The following is a 21,833-nucleotide window of genomic DNA, read 5'->3' as shown; positions in this document are numbered from 1 at the left end:
AAACATGAAACTATCTTCAGAAGATGCACAGTCTTTTCTCAGCCTAAATTTATTAATCGTTTAGGCGTAGAAGAAAATGACAAGTTTACTGTTTCACAACAGAAGCTGGCGGGTGAAATAATTTCATCCTACTTTGAATGTTTCGTAGTTCTTAGATTTAAGGAAAGGACGGAAATTCTTAATTTAGTATCAAAAATTAGGAAATGACACTCGAACTGTTCTCAAATAATTCTAAAATATAAAATTTGAGCATGCTAAACGGGAGGGGGGAGATATACATGTAAATGAATAACCAACACGTTTAAAAATGTTTTAATATTTTTGCTTTAGATTTGAAAAAAAGAGTCAAATAGGAGTTTTAGCGACATATAAATATTTTTATTTTCACATGAAATGCAAAACATATGATTCAATTTACAATCATGATACAGGTTTTCAACTAGAGTCATTACCACATAAAGTAACATTATGATTTCTTAAAATATAGTCAAAAATGCTACAAGTGGCTTCAGCACAGAAAAAGCAGTGTGATGCCAGCGAAACTGTAAAGCCGAACTCATGGGAACAGCTAAAGATACTAAATGTAAATTACTCTGAATCAATCAAATAATCACATCCCTCCTAATTTCTGTTCTCTGAAAACAATGAGTTACTGGGTGACATGTGATTGATATGTTGTTGAATACCATGTAAGAGCATGCGCGGTAGTGTTGGTCTTTGGGTAAGTGACGTTTCATTATGGCGGTAATACATGGCGTCTATGTTGGATATGATGGAGGATGCCTGCGGATGACAGCTGAACCAGTATGGATTTGTGTGGATGAGGCGCTGAACGGCAGCAAAATTCCCAGCCTCAGCCAGGAGTTCTAAACCTACAGCCGTTTGTCGCTTCCATTTTGTTCTAAAATTTTAATATTCAATTCAGAAATACAACAGATTACCCAAAACAATGAAAAAAAAACATATAATTACTTTCAATTTCTTTTTATATCAGTAAGACTACCTTTTTGAATTTTAGAATTACTTATTTTAATTTTAAAAAAAACATCATTGTCAACATGTGAATGCAAACATTAATAATTTTTTTTTAATTTCTAAAATTTCTAATATTTTATTTTGATATAAATAAAAATAAACTTAAAATGTGATTTGCAAGAACATAGTTCAATAATTTTCCTTCGATATTTATTTAGCAAACATTTGAGTTAAAACTTAACTATGGAATATTCAATGCACACTCAACATATACAAAAGTCAATTGTTAATATTCTAAATACATGTGTTTTATAAATCTATCTTTACACTAGGCAGAAAATAGTTAATATTTGATATATTTACCAATTCTATTTAATGTAAAAATAACGTTGATAAATACAAGTAATAAATTTTATCAAATCCTTTCCTAACATTACACATTTTTACTGTGTTTAAAATATATTTTTATTGTACAATTTAAAAAAAAAATCTTGGTTACCATAACATCTCTAGGAAAAAGAAAGCTATTTTTGGAATAATAATATGCATATTTTTCCATACAAATTTATAATTTTAGAAGCTGTTTTCTTCATATTGAATATTTTTCTTCAATAATTCAATCTTGGTGAGAATGAATCTATTCGTGCCTATTTAATTACCTATTCAATAAAAGCCATGTAAAACTCGTGAGCGGCGGAGCACTGGATCGTTATCGACGATTTTCTTACTTATAAGAAGAAAAATGCAACCAAATTACATTGCTTTATGAAACAGAAAATAACCTGATAAATCAAGCATAAGGAATATTGAAGAATTATAGTATTGTACCCTGCGAACTTTTCTTCAATGCATTTCTTAACATACCGTAAGTGGGGTTATAAATAAGTCAAGAGAATATTAATAAAATAACTTTCTTGCTCAATAAGTGCTTAACTTGGTCTGAAAATAAAATCAGATGATACACAAAGAATTTTCTTTATTTAATTAAGAACGCAATACAAAGAGTAGGAAATGTGATTTCTCCATGAGCAGTATTATTGTTCATTTCTTACTTTGCATTCCTTCAATGACACGTTTACTCATATAGCATACATATTCCCAATCCTTGATCAGTAAAACTACGTGTTTTATGTACACTGAACGATATCTTTTTTTAAATCTCAACAATGCTGTATTTGTGGCTATAATTTTGATATAGAAAGACATATTCTAAAATCTTTAATTTTTATTATTTGCCTTTTTTAAAGTACTAAATAATTCCTAATTAAGTACACATTACACACCTTCTATTTTGATACCAAGTTTTGACTTGAGTATCGGTCAGATTCAGCTTGGAGGCCAATTCCATTCTGTCCTGAACACTCAGGTACTTCTGTCTCTCGAAGCTTTTTTCCAGACTGTTCAGTTGATGATCAGTGAAGGCTGTTCTTGCTTTTCTTGGCTTCTTTTGTTTCAGAATTCCACCCGAAGAATCGTCCAGTGACGAACTGGATTCTCGATTGGGTTCTGTTGGAAAAGAAGAAGTAGAAGGTTTTATTACTTTCGAATATACATGTATCCATGAATACTGGAAAAAAGGTAAAACGTCCAAAAATTAGAAAGAATTGTTCCAAAGCAAATATAAGATGTGGTGATTGTAAAATAATGTATTTTGATTATTATTTCAAGTTCGATTTATCTTTCATTACTTTAAAATGCATGTTCATATTCATTAAATTCATTTTTATAGACTGATAATGTTATACGAAAAGGCCTTTACGAAAAATAAGAGTTTGGAAATTACAACAAGTATGCAATTACAAAGTAAACTAACGATAAACAAAGGAAAATGCATTATCATTATTGCTAGCAAAAATACGTTAAATGCGTACATTTTGCAAAACAATATATGATAATATTTTCCGTTATTACATGTAAATAGGTATAAAAGGCTAGAAATGTCAAACGTAATTTCAATTTTATCCAGTAAAGTTATGTTTGCAGTTATATTGTAGAGATGCTAAAACATTTTTTTTAAAAAAAAATAAGTATATAACTAGCATTTGATTTGAAACGTAATCCCATACATTTTTTGGTAAAAGATTAAGAATGTTTAATTTGACATCTACGTTGATCCGATATATCCATTTGAACTGAAAATAAAACCTTTCAGACACAACAGAGTCGGACACATCTGTTTCATATTTGGATATTTTACCAGAGAAAGATGTTACTAAAAAAGTCAAAATAAAAAAAAACAATAAAAGTTTACGATAAACACGATAACTATAGCTTTTCTATTGTCAATTTCTCTTATTTATGTAGCAACATACCACTATGACCTGCATGCATATGGAGTTTATGTCTCCCAGTTGATTCGATACGCAAGAGCATGTTATACTATACGTAAAAAAAATTTAAATAGAGGCAAGCTTTTGACAAATAAGATAATGATGCAAGGATCTCAACAGTCGCGTTTAGAATCAACATTTCGCAAGTTCTATGTCCGGTACAATGACCTTGTTAGCAAATACGGTAAGTCGTATGCTGAATGACGTTTTCATTCAAATTGTTAGGCTTTTATTTTCATAATGAATTGCCTAAGGATTTTTCCTTTTGCCCGATCATGGCAAGGGCACGCTACGGGCATGACCGGTTGACAGAAGATGCTTACTCCTCTATGGCACCTGATCACGCCTCTGATGTTTTTAGAGGCCCGTGCTTGCTCTGCTCTCAATTTATATCGTTCCATTGGACTTTTGAGCTTGATTACTGTTCGTTATTTTCACATCTATTGTATAACATTAAAGTACACAAGGGCATGATATAATTATAGTTATATCGTTTGGAACATCATCATAGCATCTAGGGGTAATTCCACTTTAATATCAATATCCCTTTTTTTGCAAATTGGAAAAAGAGTCGACCAAAAATTATAGAAGGCTTTACAATCTTTGCAAATCAGAGACATTTCCAAAGCTCAGTTTTAAAACAGCAATGAAATAAATTGATTTTATATATACATCAATCTAATATCTGCTAAATTGGATATTTTAACTTGTTTAATTCCACACTATTTGACCTTATATTTCAAGAATGTGCACCAATATCCGGTGACTTAAGCCAAATGTTCATAATATGCATAGTAAAACATTTTGCCTTTGTGTCGTTGCTTGCCTTACACAAGGTGTTGTTACTTGAGCTGAAAATTAAAGCATTAGTTTATTTGATTAAAGCTAAACATGTGCTTAGTAGTTGTTAATATTAACATGGAAACATCTTAATACGACCACACACGGCGAACATACACAAGCTCAGAACAAGACATTCAGACATTTCTTGTTTTCTGCCCATAAATTATACAATTATATATAACTTTATAAAATATACCTATTTTTGCATTTAGATGATTTTTATCTTCATTTGAAATTATATGATTAAAAATGACGTATGTGTTATCAGCAGTATTTCAAAATTAAAATCATTATTACAACGACTGAATGACAGATTGCGTTATCTTTCAAAAAAATCTTTCAAAACTAATATGATTATCATGTTTGTATGTTTCCAAGTTAATGTTGTCAACTTTTTAATCTAATAAAACAAAGCATGCTATCTCATTTATTCTTTTTTATTTAATCTTTCAGTTTTTATACTTAGAAGTGTTTTTTTTCCTGATTGCCGAAAACATGTTTTCCCTCTAGCTAAATAAGTTACAATGTAGTTTAAAAGAATTGTTTTATTATTACTAGATCCTCCTATTCTTAGTGTTTTGGATTTAATTTTATCTTTTTCTCCTTCTGAAAGTTCCTCGCTTGTTAAAACGTTTAATCCTATTGAATACTTGATTAATAAAAAAAATAGAAAAATAGATCTCATATTACAATGATATTTATAATTTATTTAGTGTACTGTCTATGGATTAAGTAAGTGACTTAACATTCGATTTAAATATTATTTGACATAACAAAAGTTCACCCAGTTTGTAAAGCTTTTTACCAACAAAAATTTCAGCTTAATCTTACTTATTTAAGTTAAAAAAACAATCTTTTTGTACAGATTTAATCTTACGGTTTGGAGAATAAATATGTTTCATTGAACAAAAAATCAGATTCTTCGAGGTGGTTTTTTTTTTTTTTTTTTTTTTTTTTTTTGATTAAATCTTGCCATCAAGTAAACCATGGAATCCAAAACATTTATTATGAAATAAATAAAATAATGACTGATTTTTATATGAAAGTAATTCCACTGACCGCTATTTCTGTCATCGTCATCTTCATCATCATCTTCATCAATCTCGTCGTCATCATCGTATGTCTTATTTTCACTTTTCTGTCTTTTTAAAGAGGAAAAGTTCAGACAATGTTGAGAAGCACTGACGGGACTAAAGCTGCTGTTACATGTACTCACTAGCGCTGGCGGTACTCTCAATGGCCTGAAGGCTGAACAAGGTTTTGTAGAAGATTTATCTTCGGAAAGAATGTCTGTGATGAGAAAGGAACGTTTTGGAGTTGCTGCAATAGGTCTCTGCACGATTGGAAATGTTGGTTGGAAACAATTTGTTTCTTCTGTCCCATCACTGTTATCATCGTCATGTTTTCTCTCTGTTTCTTCTTCTGAATCAGATTTATCCACAATAACATTTTTGTCTGAGTCTTTGGGTTCCACTGGAGAACTAGATGATGACATGATTCTAATTTTTCTTACAGCTCGGTTTTTAACCTAATTTCGTCCATAGTTAAATTTAGATCCCAGTCTTTTAAAAATTCTTAAATGTTCACAAACAATTTAAGAAACATAACTTTCGGAGTTTTTTATTCACAAGAGGGAGATGAATCATCGCCGTGATGAACGTTATAGGGTCCTGAAATAGCCTACTGTCTTTTTTCCCCTGATATAGGTATGATACCTGTTCAATGAAGCAGGAAAATGGGGTGTAACTGGGCATCAAATATACAACCTGATTAACACGTCCACACAACGAAACCCTTATCATGAATAACGATGGCTTTAAGCTTGGTCAGATTGATGGTGCGGGTAGGACGAACCTTTTTTTTAAATTATTGGGAAATTTGACAGGCATATATTTACCTTTTCTTCATATGAAATTCTTCACTTTCTATCAAAGATAAACAAAACCTAAAATGTATCATAGAATGGGATGGTACCCAATGAAATATATTTCGCCAAAGTGGGCGGGGACTCGGTCCGTTCTCGTGCCACCATGATAGGAATATCAACTTCATTAGAAATGAAATCATGTGATTAAGATGGCGACTGAAGTCGCACAGAAACGATAAAAAGAACATTATTTTCAGTAGCAGCTAACGGGTTTGTGTCGACATTTAATGTTTTATATTGGCAGATTCAATTTCTTTCAATCATGCAATTTTGTAATTACATTTTATTGAGCTTTAGAATTTGGGATTGAGTCCGAGGTAAATTGTTCTCTCCTCTTAATATACCAAACTTTTTTTAGTTAATACATGTACTTGTTGAAATTTATACACGAAGCAGGAAATTAAATTTATCCTTTCTCTAGATATATTTTGGTTTAAAATTCTTCTTATATATTAATCTTAGTATTTTTAATATAATGAATATTATTCTTGTCATTACTCTTTTAGAAGAAAAAATTCAAAACCTTCACTTCAAAATTACCTTCTTTTTTTTTGTTACAATAATTCAGGCTTTTTTGTGGTCAGATTTCATCTACATATCTGTTCAATATCATAATGAATTTATCAATCAAGAAATCTTTCCAGAATGAAATCAAACAGAGTATTATAGGTTCAAAGATCGAATTTATATCCTTATGACAATGAGAATTCCTCAAAAGATGCTGGAGAAAAATGAAATTTTACAACTATAATCACCATTAAAAAGAAAGGCTATCCTTGAAGATAAAATGTTAGGATAAACATGTTTAAGAAAACAACAAAAATTTTATGTCCTCTTGTAGAAAAAATCGGCATATGACCACCTAAGAGGCTGGAATTAATTTTAGGAGGTCAAGAATTACGACCTCAATTCGCGTCCATTCGTGACCCCCATTGTCACTGCCTGCACCTCTGACACAAACATGTGCTCGGTGGCGAACGCTCCTCCCCGTAGTAACATTAAAATCCCACACTTTTCGCGTTTTAAATTGCTCTGCCATATGTTTAGTTTAAATACATTAATTTCAAAGGTACAAGGGTGATATTCAAATCGGATTTATTTTTATTAAGTCCGTGGATGTGCAGTCTTTGTGCGATTTCTCGCTGCAATTATCGTATTATGAACGACACTACTTCACATAGGGGTGAAATGAATATATGATCCGTTCAAGATTAAAACCCGTTTTGTTGGAGGTTGAAGCTCGTAAAAGAGACATTTTGAAATGATGGTGATTTTATTAAGTCCCACGGGGAAAATATGTTGCTGTCAACATTGAATTTTACCTACCCGAAAGATAGTTTCTTTTCATTAGAGTTCCGCATTGAGCTGTATGAATGTAACTGATTTCGAATTTGAATTTTAAATTTTGTAATCCTTGACGCTTTCATGCTACACTTACGATAAATTTTTGTTGGAGGTGAACTTTAATTTTTATTAATCTTGCAGAAAAAGAAAGGTCAAATCAATATTTTTTTTAATTTTATGAAAATATTTGTAGCATGCAATGATTCTAGGTTTTTAGATAAATCTCAGAAAAAATTAGACGAATAGATATATTTTTTTAAATCTAAAATACATGTATTAATATGTTTTACATTATTGCAAAATGTTTTAAATCTTTGGTATCTTTATTCCTTTTGTTGTTCATTGTGTTATCCACAAATATGTTAATGATATAATTTCATAAATTGAGTAAAAAATCATTAAATAACTCTAAAAAGAAACTGGGAAAATGTTTTCATCTGGTATACCCTTTAGACGCGAATATGATAAATTTGATGATTATATTTAGCTAAAATGAATGACTGAAACCGCAAAAGATCATTGTAATTACGGAATGAATTTCATGAATAAAAACACATCCGGGAATAACAAATGAAATGAGTTTAATGTGATTAAAATGCGTCTCAATTGGATTACAGCATCCCAGAGCAAGGAGGCAAACATGACGTTTTTTTCCTAAAAACATTCCCTGCTACGGCAGATGGGAGTACGGTTTTACGGCAATCTAGATTTATTGAATTTCTTGTTTATTTGAACTTTGTATTAGTTAGTAGACCTTTCGGCGAGAAAGTGCTGGAAATGGGATTAATTATTGTTTAAGTGCTGAAAATGAACATGAAAAACGATGCAAATGTTTTCACATAGCGATATTGCACGCACATAACAATGTCCGACCTGGAGAGTCTAGCTTTATTGAAGAGAACTGTTTTCTCCCAATGGAAAACCGTGTTCACTTTGTGTTCTATGGCGCTACCTTTTGAATGATGATACCAATTTGGTAAATTTCCCCGAGTAACTATCTTAATTGTAATTAACTTTTGTTGAAACTCTACTCTCTAGTTTTTAATATACCGTAGAGGCTTACTGACTGTCGCAATCTTTTCACAAATACCCACTAATGCTCGCTCAGTTATTGGGCTTTTATTTCATTTGACTAAAGTAGTGAGTTAAGCATTCCATTTGCCGTCAACGTAATAGCAAATGGAGATAAATTTCATAAAACACATTTATTATATTTGAGTGTGTTGCTTATTTAAAAACCATATGACTTTTTTAAGTCAAAGGCAGGACAGTGTGACTAATTTCAATATTTCATTGCTTCAAAAATAGAATGATATCATTTGCTATGTATTTGGATTGTGTTAAGGACATACGCAACGTACCTTACCTACTGATAATTTTTTAAGATATTCTTAATTTAAAATTATAGCACCATCAGATGTTCATAGACAAAAAAAACAGCATGCATTATCAGGGGTTTTGAATAGATATCAATTGAAAATTCTTCTATAATTCAAAGAAAAATATACAACAAGATGTGTTTGTGAAACACTATGCCCCCGATGGTAACACAGTTCTGGAGTGGGACATAGACTACAGTGCAATAGTTATGGCCAATGTTAAAGTTTTTCAAATGTAGGTCAAAGGTCATAGTTGAGGTCACTTGATCAAAAATTTCTGTACCAATGAAAAGGTCTTGTCATAATGAACACTCATGTCAAATATTAAAGCCTTACCTTTGACAGCGCAATAGTTATGGGCTAGGTTAAAGTTGACAACAGACAGACAAACAAACAGACAAACAGACAGACAGGACAAAACAATATACCCCCAGGATCTTTCGATCCAGGGGCATATTAATTATTAAACATACATTCTAAACGTTTTTTCATCCCAATTTGTTTTATAAGAATTGTAAAGCACCATATATAGACATTAAAAGAGTAGCACACAGGTCCTTCAAGTATTGGAACTCTTCAACTCCAGGGGAAAAGACAATAAAGTTTAAACTACGTTGCATATGTCCTTAAATTGAGGTTTAAAGGTATTTCGAACTTAAGTTAGATTTTCGTCTAGATCTAATTAGTGTTGGAGAATTGTAACAGTTAAGGTAGATTTTAACAAGGTGGGAAAAATTTAATGTGTGCAGAACAAGTTGTATTCAAGAATTGATCGAAAAGAGTAAAAAGTAGCAAACACAAAATACAGTTTTACAATAAAGTGCTGCAGATTAATACCATAAAAAAGGCTGATCGATTTTATGATCTCCAATATCTGACCCAGTTTGTGAAATTTTGAGATATACTTTTAAAAACATGTTGTGTTCTCAATATTCAGCTGTGCATATAGCTGTATATCCGAATTCATTTTACATTTTATGTTTTAATCGTGTTCACAAAAATATAAATACAATGTAGTGCATTATATAGTGATGAATTTTTATTTCTAATAACTCGTCAATGTCTCACGATACAGTTTTTTTTTCCTTTAAAAAATGATAACTATTGAATTTTGAAAAAATATTTATAAAATTGTTCAAATATTTCTAATGATAAGATAATTAAATTACACAGAAAGATATGCATTAAAAGTTATGGCCAGTTTAGTGGCATGTCATTTTTATCGCAAGTAAATTCTACACAATTTTTTTCTCCCAGTGCATGTCGGATTAGACATGGTTTCACTGTCCATAGTTATCACTGACTACACCTGTCTTAGTGCTCCAGTACGTTTTCGAATGAAGAGAGGAAAAATTCCATTTTGATTTCTTAACCTACTTTTTTGTTGAACAATTACCTGTTAGAAATTTTTTTTAAAAAATTGTTTTTAAGCTTAGATGAGAGAATCCCATCAATAAATTATGTAGACTCCATTTACATTTAAGCCACCATGTTGATACCAGAAGAGTCACATGCATTTTTAAAATTCTACAATCTGTAGATTAACTTTGATCTGCGATACAGATATAAGGGCAACGAACTTTAAAAAAAAAAAAAAGAAAAAAAAAGTAGCTTCTTTTTATACAATTAACAAATTAAAATAATTAGAGCGCTGAACTTTTTCAAAAATTAAAAACCTGCATGCTTTTTTTACTTTTTCTTAATGAATTATTTTTGCACCATAATCAATTTTAGAACTGTCATTTTCAAAAAATGTCCACTTTCTTGTCTTTTAATCAGATAATAGAAAACTATTCATTTGAAAGAAATTTTTTCCCGTCGATTAATGTTCATGATCATACAGCTTACAAGTTATGTTTTAATCATCCCTCAAGCGTTTTATTGAAAATATTGTATGCATTCTCGTTACAATTTTAGAGATAAGTCATGTCACATTATCAGGAATTTTACAACATGCTCAGTTTTATGATGGAAAAATACTATCCTATGAAGATATGTACAATTTTGTCATATTAATTGAATTCATTCGTAGATTAATTTAATAATGATACTTTACTGTGTCTCCCACTAAATACTAGTACTGTGCATGAAACATTCAGGAACTGACATGTCCTACCAGTTTATGTTATTCCAGTATACCAAAAGTTATCTCCCTTTCACAGAAACTCTTCTAATGACCTTCAATAGTTCATCATTTTCTGTTGTCCCAAGTTTATGAGCTCCATGATTTGAAAGTAAAAAAGGAAAGGGTGCAGAGGTCAATAAGTTTGTCTCATTGGAAGTTTATAAAGAAAATATGTCATATCTGTTACCTTTGTAATAATGAAGAGCTCTTTTATTTTTTATCTGCTAGAACAATTAGAAAAGCCAAGTAACAAACAAATGGTTTCAATATCTTGATGACGCAAAAAGAGTCCATTATACTAAGAAACGTGGGATTTACATGTATTTCGTAAGTTCTATGGTCGATGCAATGACCTTGTCAGCAAATACAATTTATCATTGAGTCAAATGCTGACTGACGTTTTGCATACTAATTGTTAGGTCATTATTTACACACTGAATTGTCGACGGATTTTTCCGTTATTTCCCGATCATGACAAGGAGCACACGGCCGGCGTGACCGGTTGGCAGGGGATGCTCACTCCTCCATGGATCCTGATCCCATCTCTGATATTTTGGAGGTCCGTGTTTGCTCTGTTTCTATTTTGTATTGTTTAATGGACTTTTGAGCTTGAATACTGTTCGTTATCTCCGTATATTTCACTTATATTAGAAAAGTCCATCCTGTTACTGTCACTCCTGTTATCATTAAAATGGTAACAGTAAGGGCAATTGGACTTCATAGCTTGAGTTATAACGCTAAAACAATGAATTTTGTCTTGGTAAGAAAAATCAGTTTAATTTCATTTATTAAAAAATGATGTAAATCATATTGAAAAAAAATGTTCGTGCTTAAAAAAGTGCCATTTTTTCAGAAACATGCACTTTAGTAATAGAGTGGACAAAAATTGTAACAGGAAGGACAAATCCTTATAAAGGTGGTATCTATCTATCTATCTATCTATCTATCTATCTATCTATCTATCTATCTATCTATCTATATATATATATATATATATATATATATATATATATATATATATATATATATATATTAAAATGGCTGTTTATTTGCTAATATTTTTTTGATAGCTTTTAAACTTCCGTAAACAATACTAGTATATGTGATTCCTGTAGTTACAATAACGATAAAGACGTAACACGTTTTTTGTTAAACTGTTCGCTTCTTAAAAAATGAATGTCTGATACAATTATTGTTCAAGTGAAAAATTGCAAATCGATTTGGAAGAGAGTGCAAAAGATCATGTTCTGAGATTCATATCAGTAGTTAAAACAAGTATATTTTGAACTTTTATACATCACCCGCATCGGTAAAAAAGACAATGAAAGTCTATAAATATAAAACGAGGTCTTTACTGTTCAATTTCACGCCATTTGAGTAGCAATATGAAATATTAAAGTGATGAGGGCCCCTGATGAGAATGGAAATTGTAAAATTAAGGTATTAATTGCATAGGTAATGTTCACACCTGGGGTACGGGCGACATAAATCGAACGCGGTAGGACTCAAATGAGCGAGACCGGAACACAAAAATCTGACCACGTTGGATATCTTTCTGTGAGGTCGTCAGCGCATGAAACTGATGTGATAGCGCAATTAATGAATTATGACTCTGAATAATAATGCGACAACAGGAAAGGTTTTAGTTGGCCAGTTAACACCCCAACACATACATTCAATAAAGAATTTACATTTCATTTCACAAAATACAAGCGATGATCGAAATGACCCCAATCAGGCATTTATATGGAAAAGTCCATAGTGCAATGAAAAGCCGCTAAAGCATAAATATGTCAGATTTGTGAGAAGATCGCTGGGGCTTGCAATTTTCCGGAAGTGTGTACATTTATGGTAATATCGATCCTAATCATTCTTTCCAGATTTTAATCATCTTTTAAATGACTTTCGTGGACCCTTGCTTTCATGGAATATTCAAATTCTCCCACAAATCCTACCATAATAGTCCCGCACCTGGATGCAATGTGAACTTGCTTGCCTCTCTCTCAAAATGCTTTCGAACAATTAAATTGAAAAGCCTTACAAATTTCAAATCCTTAAAGTTATCAATGGCTTGAATAACATTTACCGTTATCAAAGATGTTAATGATGTTCGCTTCTAATAAAACCCCATCTAAAATTAAAATAACGATACTGTTTGGCAATGATTGTGTATGTATAGAGCTTAGAAAGTTTCCGTATGAAACTGAATACATTTATGAGAATACTTATAAAATTTAAAAATAAAAAAAACACGAAGTTTAAGTTTTGATACGTCCTACATGAAAGTTAAAATTAGTGAAAAATTCAACTGGTTCTATATTTATGGGATGAAACATGGCATCAAATCAAAATATTTTTTTGATAACCACAGAATTTTTATTAGTCCCCTACCGGTGAAACCGGAGGGGACTATAGGTTTCCACTGAGTCTGTCCGTCCGTCTGTCTGTCTGTCCGTCTGTCCCTCTGTCTGTCTGTCAGTCTGTCCCACTTGGTTTTCCGCACTTTTTTCCTAAACGCTTGCAGATATTGAGTTGATTTTTGGTAAGTGAGTGTATCTTGATGAGTTACAGATCAAGTCTGCATTTCGTTCCACTTCATTGATTTTTGACGGAATTACGGCCGTTTCAATTTTTAAGGGTTTTCCGCAATTTTCTTTTAAACGCTTTCAGATATTGAGCTGATTTTTGGTATGTGACTTTACCTTGATTAGTTATAGATCAAGTTTGCGTTTTGTCCCGCTTCATTGATTTTTGACGGAATTATGGTATTTTCAATTCTTAACGGGAACCAGATTACACTTACCGGTAGGGGACTAGTATTGCTAATGCAATACTCTCAGAATGCTTGTTAGTCCCCTACCGGTGAAACCGGAGGGGACTATAGGTTTCCTCTGAGTCTGTCCGTCCGTCTGTCCGTCCGTCTGTCTGTCTGTCTGTCCGTCTGTCTGTCTGTCTGTCCCTCTGTCTGTCTGTCAGTCTGTCCCACTTGGTTTTCCGCACTTTTTTCCTAAACGCTTGCAGATATTGAGCTGATTTTTGGTATGTGAGTGTATCTTGATGAGTTACAGATCAAGTTTGCATTTCGTTCCGCTTCATTGATTTTTGACGGAATTACGGCCTTTTCAATTTTTAGGGGTTTTCCGCAATTTTCTTCTAAACGCTTGTAGATATTGAGCTGATTTTTGGTATGTGGCTTTACCTTGATTAGTTATAAATCAAGTTTGCATTTCGTCCCGCTTCATTAATTTTTGACGGAATTATGGCATTTTCAATTCTTAACGGGAACAGAACCAGATTACACTTGCCGGTAGGGGACTAGTATTGCTAATGCAATACTCTCAGAATGCTTGTTCTAATGGAAAGATCAGTGATAATAAACAAGCATTCTGAGAGTATTGCATAAACAATACTAGACCCCAAGCGGAATGGTTCCCTTTTAGAATTAGAAAGACCATAAATCCATCCAAAATCGAAGTGAAATGAAATGCAACTTTAATTTGTACCTCATCAAGTAGACTTGCACACCAAAAATCAGCTAAATATATGCAAGTGTATGGAGAAAAAGTCAAGAAGTTTGGCAGGTAGACAGTCTGACAGAGAGGTAACCTATAGTCTCCTTCGGTTTATCCGGTAGGAAATTGATAAATAAATAATACGAATCGTAAGCACGGAAAACACACACCCCTTGAAACAACGGAGGTAGGAACAGGTGTCCAGAACAAGTAGACATCCTCTGTCAACCGATCACACCCACGTAAGTCCTCTATATTGATTAGGTAAACGGAGTAATCCATAACCAAACTTAGTATAAAACAATCGCCGAACGGTTGGCATAAAACATAAATCAGTCAAGGTCATTATAAAGACTATAGAATTTGTGAAATTACGGCTGTTGAAGGCCCTGCAATTTTTTTGTCAATAGCCTGCCTCTGTTTAGAAATTTAAGTTCTCAGAAGATGCTCTTATGTAGCGAACCAGTTGGGAGACATATGTACCATATACAGGTGGTAGTGGAATATATCATACATAATAAGGCCAGGGGAAGTCGATGATTGAGAAGCTGATGTCATCCTGTGTGTCATATTATGTGTTGTTAGTTTTCCATAAACGTCTTAAAGAGGCTGGGGGGTTGTGGCCATTTTTAGACTATATTGATCTCCTTTAGAAGAAGAGCTCCATATGAAGATATAGAAAATGATCAAATTTTAAAACTAAAATTTTTGAAATTTTTCTTTGCCAAATGATAGTTGACAGCTTAAGATATCATATCTAAAAAATTAAGTTAAATCTGGTGGTTAATTTGTGGTTAATTTGTTGATCCCCCAGCCTCCTTAAGTCAGTAGTATGAAACAGCAGGCATGTTCACGAAATTTTCTTAAGATATGTCTTTTAAGATTTTTCCTATGATATGACTTAGGAAGAAAGTTAGATCAGCTTAGAATATATGATAAGATATAGCTCGACGGTATCTTAGGAGCATCTTAAGTTAGGACATACTAAAATACGATGAACACTCTATTTCTTTACATATAAAATTTGGGAGACATTTGAGCCAAAAATATTATACATTACATAACAAAAAATTATGATGACTTCAGTATACATTGTCTCTTCACAGCACGAAGTATATCGGGAGAGGGGATGGGGCTGGCCCCTTGTTAATCTTCCGAAATAGCCTCTAGCTGTAGAGAAATTTTTATTAAAATGCTGGGCCCCCTTTCAGTTGCAATATGGACGTAACCCCCTCCATTTTTCTGCCCTCTTACACTAAAAGTCAACTCCCAATTTGAAAAAGGATCTGACGTGCCTGCATTATGAATAATAAAAGTAGCTAAAATTTTTCAAGTGCAAAATTCAGGTACTTTTTAATGAGGTGGAAAAAATAGAACATCTGCAAATTATCGTACATTGTAATTAATGTTGCAAAGATGAGGGCTTGGGATAACATTTGTGGAAAAAAAAAAGACTTGTGTAAACCATAAGCTCATACACAGACTTTTGAACAAGAAATTGTTGCTTGTACTTGCGATACTCAGAAAAATAAGAATCGCCACAAACTTAAGATGATCTTAAGACAAGATTCATGTTGTCCTAAAGTTAGTAAGAACTTATGGCGAGGTCCTGAATTTAGGAAAGGTTCGAGAAACTTATTAAAGACTAAAATATTTCCTTAGACGTTCTTAGGACATATGGTACCGGTCCTTCGTGAATATGCCTGTAGATGTCGAAGACTCTGCGGTGACTTTTATATCGTGTTCAAGTTGATATATTTGAGTCTACATACGAGTAAAAATGAAAACTGTGTTCCAAGAAATTATTGAGAATTTTTTATTACACATTTATCTAAAATGTTAAATTAATAACATATATATATACAATATAATTTAATACTCCGTACTCTCTAATGATGCTTTTCCTGGACAGTCTCTCATTTATCTAATAAACTTCCCGTTGTCTGCTGATGTTCAAAATTACTGCCATTGAAAATAACAAAACCTATTGAAATAATGTATAAGAAAGGTATTGTTAAATCTGGTGATATTTCTGAAATCAAATATTTCACCGTCTACTTTGTAATGTATGATACAAAATATTAAAAAGAAGGAGAAATCAGGCAAGGAAAAGCGTTTGTAGGCCAAGTTAACTAGCATTCACAGATCAAATACGGCTTGGATATTTGCTCAATAAGAACAACACTAGGTGAAGAAAAATTAGGTTTCATTCCTAACCCTAAGAGCTCTTTCCATCTGCCAAATTCCTTTCCATTTTTAAATATTTTGTCCCACGTAAATCAATTAGTATGTAGACAGTGGAATACTCAGTATTTCAGGAGTATTGCTACTTTTGCAATTCTTTGATAATACACAACTACCATAAACATTCTTTTTTCAAAAGCACATATTTTAATAGCGATTCTCTGTAACCACTTAAACTTCTTTGCCACGCATGGTCACCGATTTTGATGAAACTTTGCCCATTATTACAACTTGACACCAGAAACATATATCAAATAAAATTTTGTTGCTATGTGTCTTGGTTGCCATGGTAACAACCAGAAAAGTTAGAAAAATTGAGATTTTCAGCTACTTTGTATCTTTATTTAGCCTTAATAAAGACTAAGAAAAACAAACAAACCATTCTCACAAAAACCTGACACCTTGTTGCCACTTATGCTATAAAGAAACTTTTTAGAATTTATCTCTAAGTAAGTGGTAACCATGGGTACATTTGGAATACATTTTAGATGCTGAAAAATGCAGAAAAACGCTCAATATTCACTAATGATAGGTGTTAAATGATCAAACTCAATCAACAACCGAAGAAAAAAACATAAAAATATTTGACCTTAAGTAATTAGGTATTGGCAATATTATTCTAAAAATAACTTTCATGGTTGCCATGGTAACACAGTGTAACCATGCAAAATATGTTACTTAGATTGGGTTAATGCTACTATCTTCAGGAAAAACAGTAAAATTCATGACTGGCACAAATACATCCCTAGGACCTTGCAACACCGAAAACATAAGAAAAATTGGGATTAATTGTTACTTTGGAGTGTAACCATGGAAACAATGTACCAGTTGTTTAAAGTGATATTTTTTTTGCTGCCTTTGGAATTTACTTATCTTTTTTTCAAGAAATATATTATTTGAATCACCTTGAATAGTACTTATCTGGTAGAACTAAAGTTGAATATCAAATATTGATAAAGTTTGTTGAAAAATACAACACTGTTGCTATGGTAACCAAGAAGGGAAAATGTTCGATTTTGTGAATTTTATATCAATATTAAACCCTATGTGCCAGCTTTTTGCATCCAGTTAGAGATTGGGTGGCAGTCAAAATTTAAAGTCAGGTTTATTGTTCATAATTTTCAATCATAAAAGTTTTGGGAATCTATATCCAAGGGTACGTATCCAAGGAAACAGAATATTTTTCAGATTTTTATGCATATTTTTTCGACATATTTCCATAGCAACGCTCTATTTAAAGAATTGAATTTGAATTTTTTGAAATGTTAAAATTAGGGTCACATGAACGTCTTTAAAAATTGATCATTAGTTATATAGAAATATGCTTTTCAAAAAGATAGGATAAGACTAAAACACTAAGAGAGTAAATTTAAAATCCCTTTGTGGTATTAAAACCATGGCAACCATTGCTAACCTATAAGAAATATCATATTTCTTCCTTGGTATATGTTACAAGGATCTTTTGTCTATTATTTGCTTGCATTTCAACCTATATTTTTTTTTTATTCTTAAGTGTATGATTTTGTAAAATTAAATGAGCAAAATTATTACTTTTGAATTCTTTGTTTCCATAGTAACGTATGTAATAGTTGATTTACCAAACATGTTTATCATGCATTTAAGACATCAGACCTTCAACTTTCAGAAACAATCATTGCTACTTGTTTGCTTTGCTGCAAACGTTAACTGTGGGACTCTGAACATGTTGAAAAATGCCATTTTTCAAACTTTAGGACATGTTGCCATGGTAACCATGACACGTAGAAACCAATTTCTGCCTGATTTGAGTTTACGGTATCAAAGACTTTTATCATAGAGAGTTTGGAGAAATTCTGAGACTATGCGTGCCACAGCTCCTATATAAAAGTTCAAGTCGTTACAGAGAATGGCTCTTAAACATTATCAATAGATCCGCGGACCGGAAGTATACAGAGAAAACGGCGAGGTTTCATAAAAACTGCATATAAAATAAGAAAGTAGCAAGTACTTTCATTTGATAAGAAACTGTTTTCAAACTATAATATTTTATTTTTAAAATATTTTTAAGAAACATTTCACGAAAAAAATCTCAATAATTTCTTGGAACACTATAATTACTAGTATTTCTTAAATCGTTTTCTATTTATATAACTGTCAAATTGAAGGAAAATCACAGCAAGAGTTGTTTCTTCTTATAATGAAGAAATTTTTGAGCAAGTACTTCTCTTTCAAAAAATATATAAAAACAAGTAAAACAAAAAAAATGTACTTGTCGGAATTCCAACAGATTGTTTGAATCAGATTAAGAGTGAACAATTCTACTCTTTTTTTAAAGGAGTAGTTGTGTATGATTTCGAAACACCCGATCTTTAATTTATTGTGATGAATTGTTGTAGAAAGGGTTGAAAAGTCATACGTTTTGATGCTATTACTTTTAGAAAATAAATTATTATTAAAATCTAATTTTACTTTTTAAATCTTAATCTAAAATCACTGAATAACATGTTCATGAGCTCCAAATATCATCTACATATACAAATTTATGTACTCTTTAGTAAATATGACAAACTATAAAAAGTAACTGGTTTCAATTGATTTACAATTTCATTAAGAAAACATTTTCTCTTTCTTGGTTGTTTTCATTTGTTGGAAGTGACAAAGACAGTGAGAAAAGTAGGACTAAATATATCAATTGGGAATTTGTTGATCTATTTTATAAAAATCGATACGTGTATATCTAAGTGCCGAATTGAAGGCCACAGCAAAAGACATTCTTTTCATGTAGAAGTTTTTGAATAGATTCTGCCTCATAAGAATACAGGAACAGGTCTGCTAATAATGGGGCACAATTATGACCCACAAGATTCCATAGATTGTTGGAAAACGCAGTCTCCAAATAAAACTAAGACTACATAAATATTGTCAATGAAAAACTGAAGCATCTTTCACTGTTGATACATATGCTACATGTACATGCTATCATTATTTTTTTCTACTTTGAAATTGGGTATGCATAGAAATACATATCCCACATGTTTTTCATTAAAAAATATATTTTTTTAAAAATATCGGAGTTATTTATAGTTATACATTTACATTTATAGCCCCAGGGTGAAAATGAAAATTCTGTAACCCTTTTGCACATCTTCAGGACACCAACAATCATCTTCAAAAATATGATTTGGCTATTGCTTAATCTATAAGAGGAGTTCTAAAAACCAGGGGTTTTTTCTGTTGAAAAAAAACATCGTTTTAGGATCTCCATTTAGCCCCCAGGGTGAAAATGAAAATTCCAAAACCTTACTGCACATCTACAGGACACTAAGCAGTCATTGTCAAAACATAATTTGGCTATTAGCCGCCTATTACCTAAAATATATGAGGAGTTATGGAAGCTTAAAAATGTTGTTTTCGACCCCATTTGACCCTCAGTGTGAAAATGAAAATTCTTGTGTTTATAAGAAGAATTCTTAACATTGAAAGCAAATTCCAAAAACCTTTCATGAAAAGTGCCGTTTAGAGGCAAGCGATATAAGAGTTCTTTTGATATGAAGCTGTGAGTGTCACGTCTCTGCGTCAAGCAACTGAGATAGACAAAGAAAGATAACTCGTGAACGTACATGAGTTTTGAAATAACTTTGATTGTTATATTTTGTTTTTAACAAACTGTGCACTTACCAAATTTGCTATAGATTTTGTAATGTGATTTATCATGATGACAAAACAGAAGAACAAATTGCAAACTTCTGCAGCTTCCGACAAATCCATTCAAAATGCAGTCAATTACCTTCCATCTGCCTCACTGAATGATACTTTTCTAGTTTTTGAGAGCTGCAACATTTATTTGTATTTCCAGAATTTGTAGTAAACAGAAATTATTTTTGGTATTCGCTAGAATCGAAGTATTTAAGTAAAGTTTTCCGTTTGAATGGAACGTTTTGAGCCTTCTTTAAAACGTTGATTATCATATAATGACACGCCAATTTCTTCAGAAAGGAAAAAAAGTGGTCAAATGGTTCATTCTAATACCCGTGTAATAGGTATTTCCTAAATACAATTGCCAATCAAATTTACAGTCTACATAAACACCGAGTAAGCAAAGAAATGAATACACCACTACTTTGTTGTCTCTACGGTTACTATAGTATAATAGCATTAATTTCCGAATTCTCTTTATGCTGCGTTACAAGGTCATAAAGATATGTATTTAGCACGAGCACTTGTTTTGGTAATAAATTTTTTAACCCATAGTTTAATAATAACACAAGGTATCCAGTTCCGAATTACACAGAGTACCCCCTCCCCAGAATCGCACTTATTAAACTGTTTAATATCATTGTCCTCTAAGCTAATTTATCTACACATTTTAATTACAATTTATTTATTTCAATTTCACCTTCTGTTATTAAAACTTCAGAACTAAATTTACGTTTATGTTTTTTTTCATGTTTGAAATGGTGTGCGCTAGGATTTCTTAACCCTTAAAACAACATACAATTTTGCATCCAGCAACAAAATGTGCAAGTGGACGTCAATACGCGACGCGGCGTAGGTTTCCATGCATATTGTCATACGTTCAGGACGATAATATTACCGTTTTTCAACAGCAAAGATTCCTTTTTGCAGAAATTTCCTGGGGGTTTTTCTATATAGCAAAACAAACACCGTTTTATATACATGTATTTGCAGTATAGTAAATCTTACCTCTGGGAATGATAGCAAGTATCCACCCACCACCACCACCCGGTAATATTGGCTGTATAACAGTCTTCCCAAAATGAAAATTGCTTCCAGAATTATTTTTTATTATTAAATATTTGTTTTTGTGCATAAATTTAATAATCCAAGTTTTTGATACGTTTGTTTTTCCCAAACTCTTTTTACTTCCTATCAGCCATTTTGCTTAAAGCCATTTATTTGTAATTAAAAGACAAAGATTTTTTTAAATATTTGTAACAAGTATGTTACTGAAAATTTGATTCCGAGTGACTGTTAAAAATTTAATATACTTAATTTTTGTTTGTTTGTTTGTTTTTTGGTTGAAGTGAGGATGCATTTAAGCTTTTAAAAATGATTAACGGCATATGTTCAGTGCATATTCTTATAGTGTGCGTAATATTATTTCTTGGAGAATCTACGTAATGTTTAGACTTAAAATCTGTGTACAGATTAACC

General features: G+C 31.9%; 1 protein-coding gene across 1 annotated transcript; it reads right to left on the bottom strand.

Moving 5' to 3' along the window:
• Nucleotides 1–457: 457 nt before the first annotated feature.
• On the bottom strand, nt 458–6,053 carry LOC133179407 (homeobox protein ceh-30-like). The gene is made up of 3 exons (XM_061314173.1): nt 5,208–6,053; nt 2,259–2,481; nt 458–901 (listed from the first exon to the last, which is right to left on the bottom strand). The coding sequence occupies exons 1-3, from the start codon at nt 5,641–5,643 to the stop codon at nt 622–624; spliced, it is 939 nt and encodes a 312-aa protein (XP_061170157.1). The 5' UTR covers nt 5,644–6,053; the 3' UTR covers nt 458–621.
• Between the last annotated feature and the right edge of the window lie 15,780 nt (nt 6,054–21,833).

This window comes from Saccostrea echinata, unplaced genomic scaffold (genome assembly GCF_033153115.1).
Source record: "Saccostrea echinata isolate AGI-Se365-2 ecotype Australia unplaced genomic scaffold, CSIRO_AGI_Sech_v1 ptg000004l, whole genome shotgun sequence".
NCBI classification, from domain to species: domain Eukaryota; kingdom Metazoa; phylum Mollusca; class Bivalvia; order Ostreida; family Ostreidae; genus Saccostrea; species Saccostrea echinata.
Note: the sequence above shows the minus strand (reverse complement) of the source record. Positions and strands in the feature narration are given on the sequence as shown.

Bases quoted from the DNA above. Each gene is read 5' to 3' on its own strand.
- LOC133179407 (XM_061314173.1), bottom strand. From the start codon at position 5,643: ATGTCATCATCTAGTTCTCCAGTGGAACCCAAAGACTCAGACAAAAAT. The intron at 2,482-5,207 runs GTCAGTGGAATT...CTTTTCCAACAG, and splicing joins TGACGATGACAGAAATAGCG to AACCCAATCGAGAATCCAGT. The intron at 902-2,258 runs GTGTGTAATGTG...TTAAAATTTTAG, and splicing joins ACTTGGTATCAAAATAGAAG to AACAAAATGGAAGCGACAAA.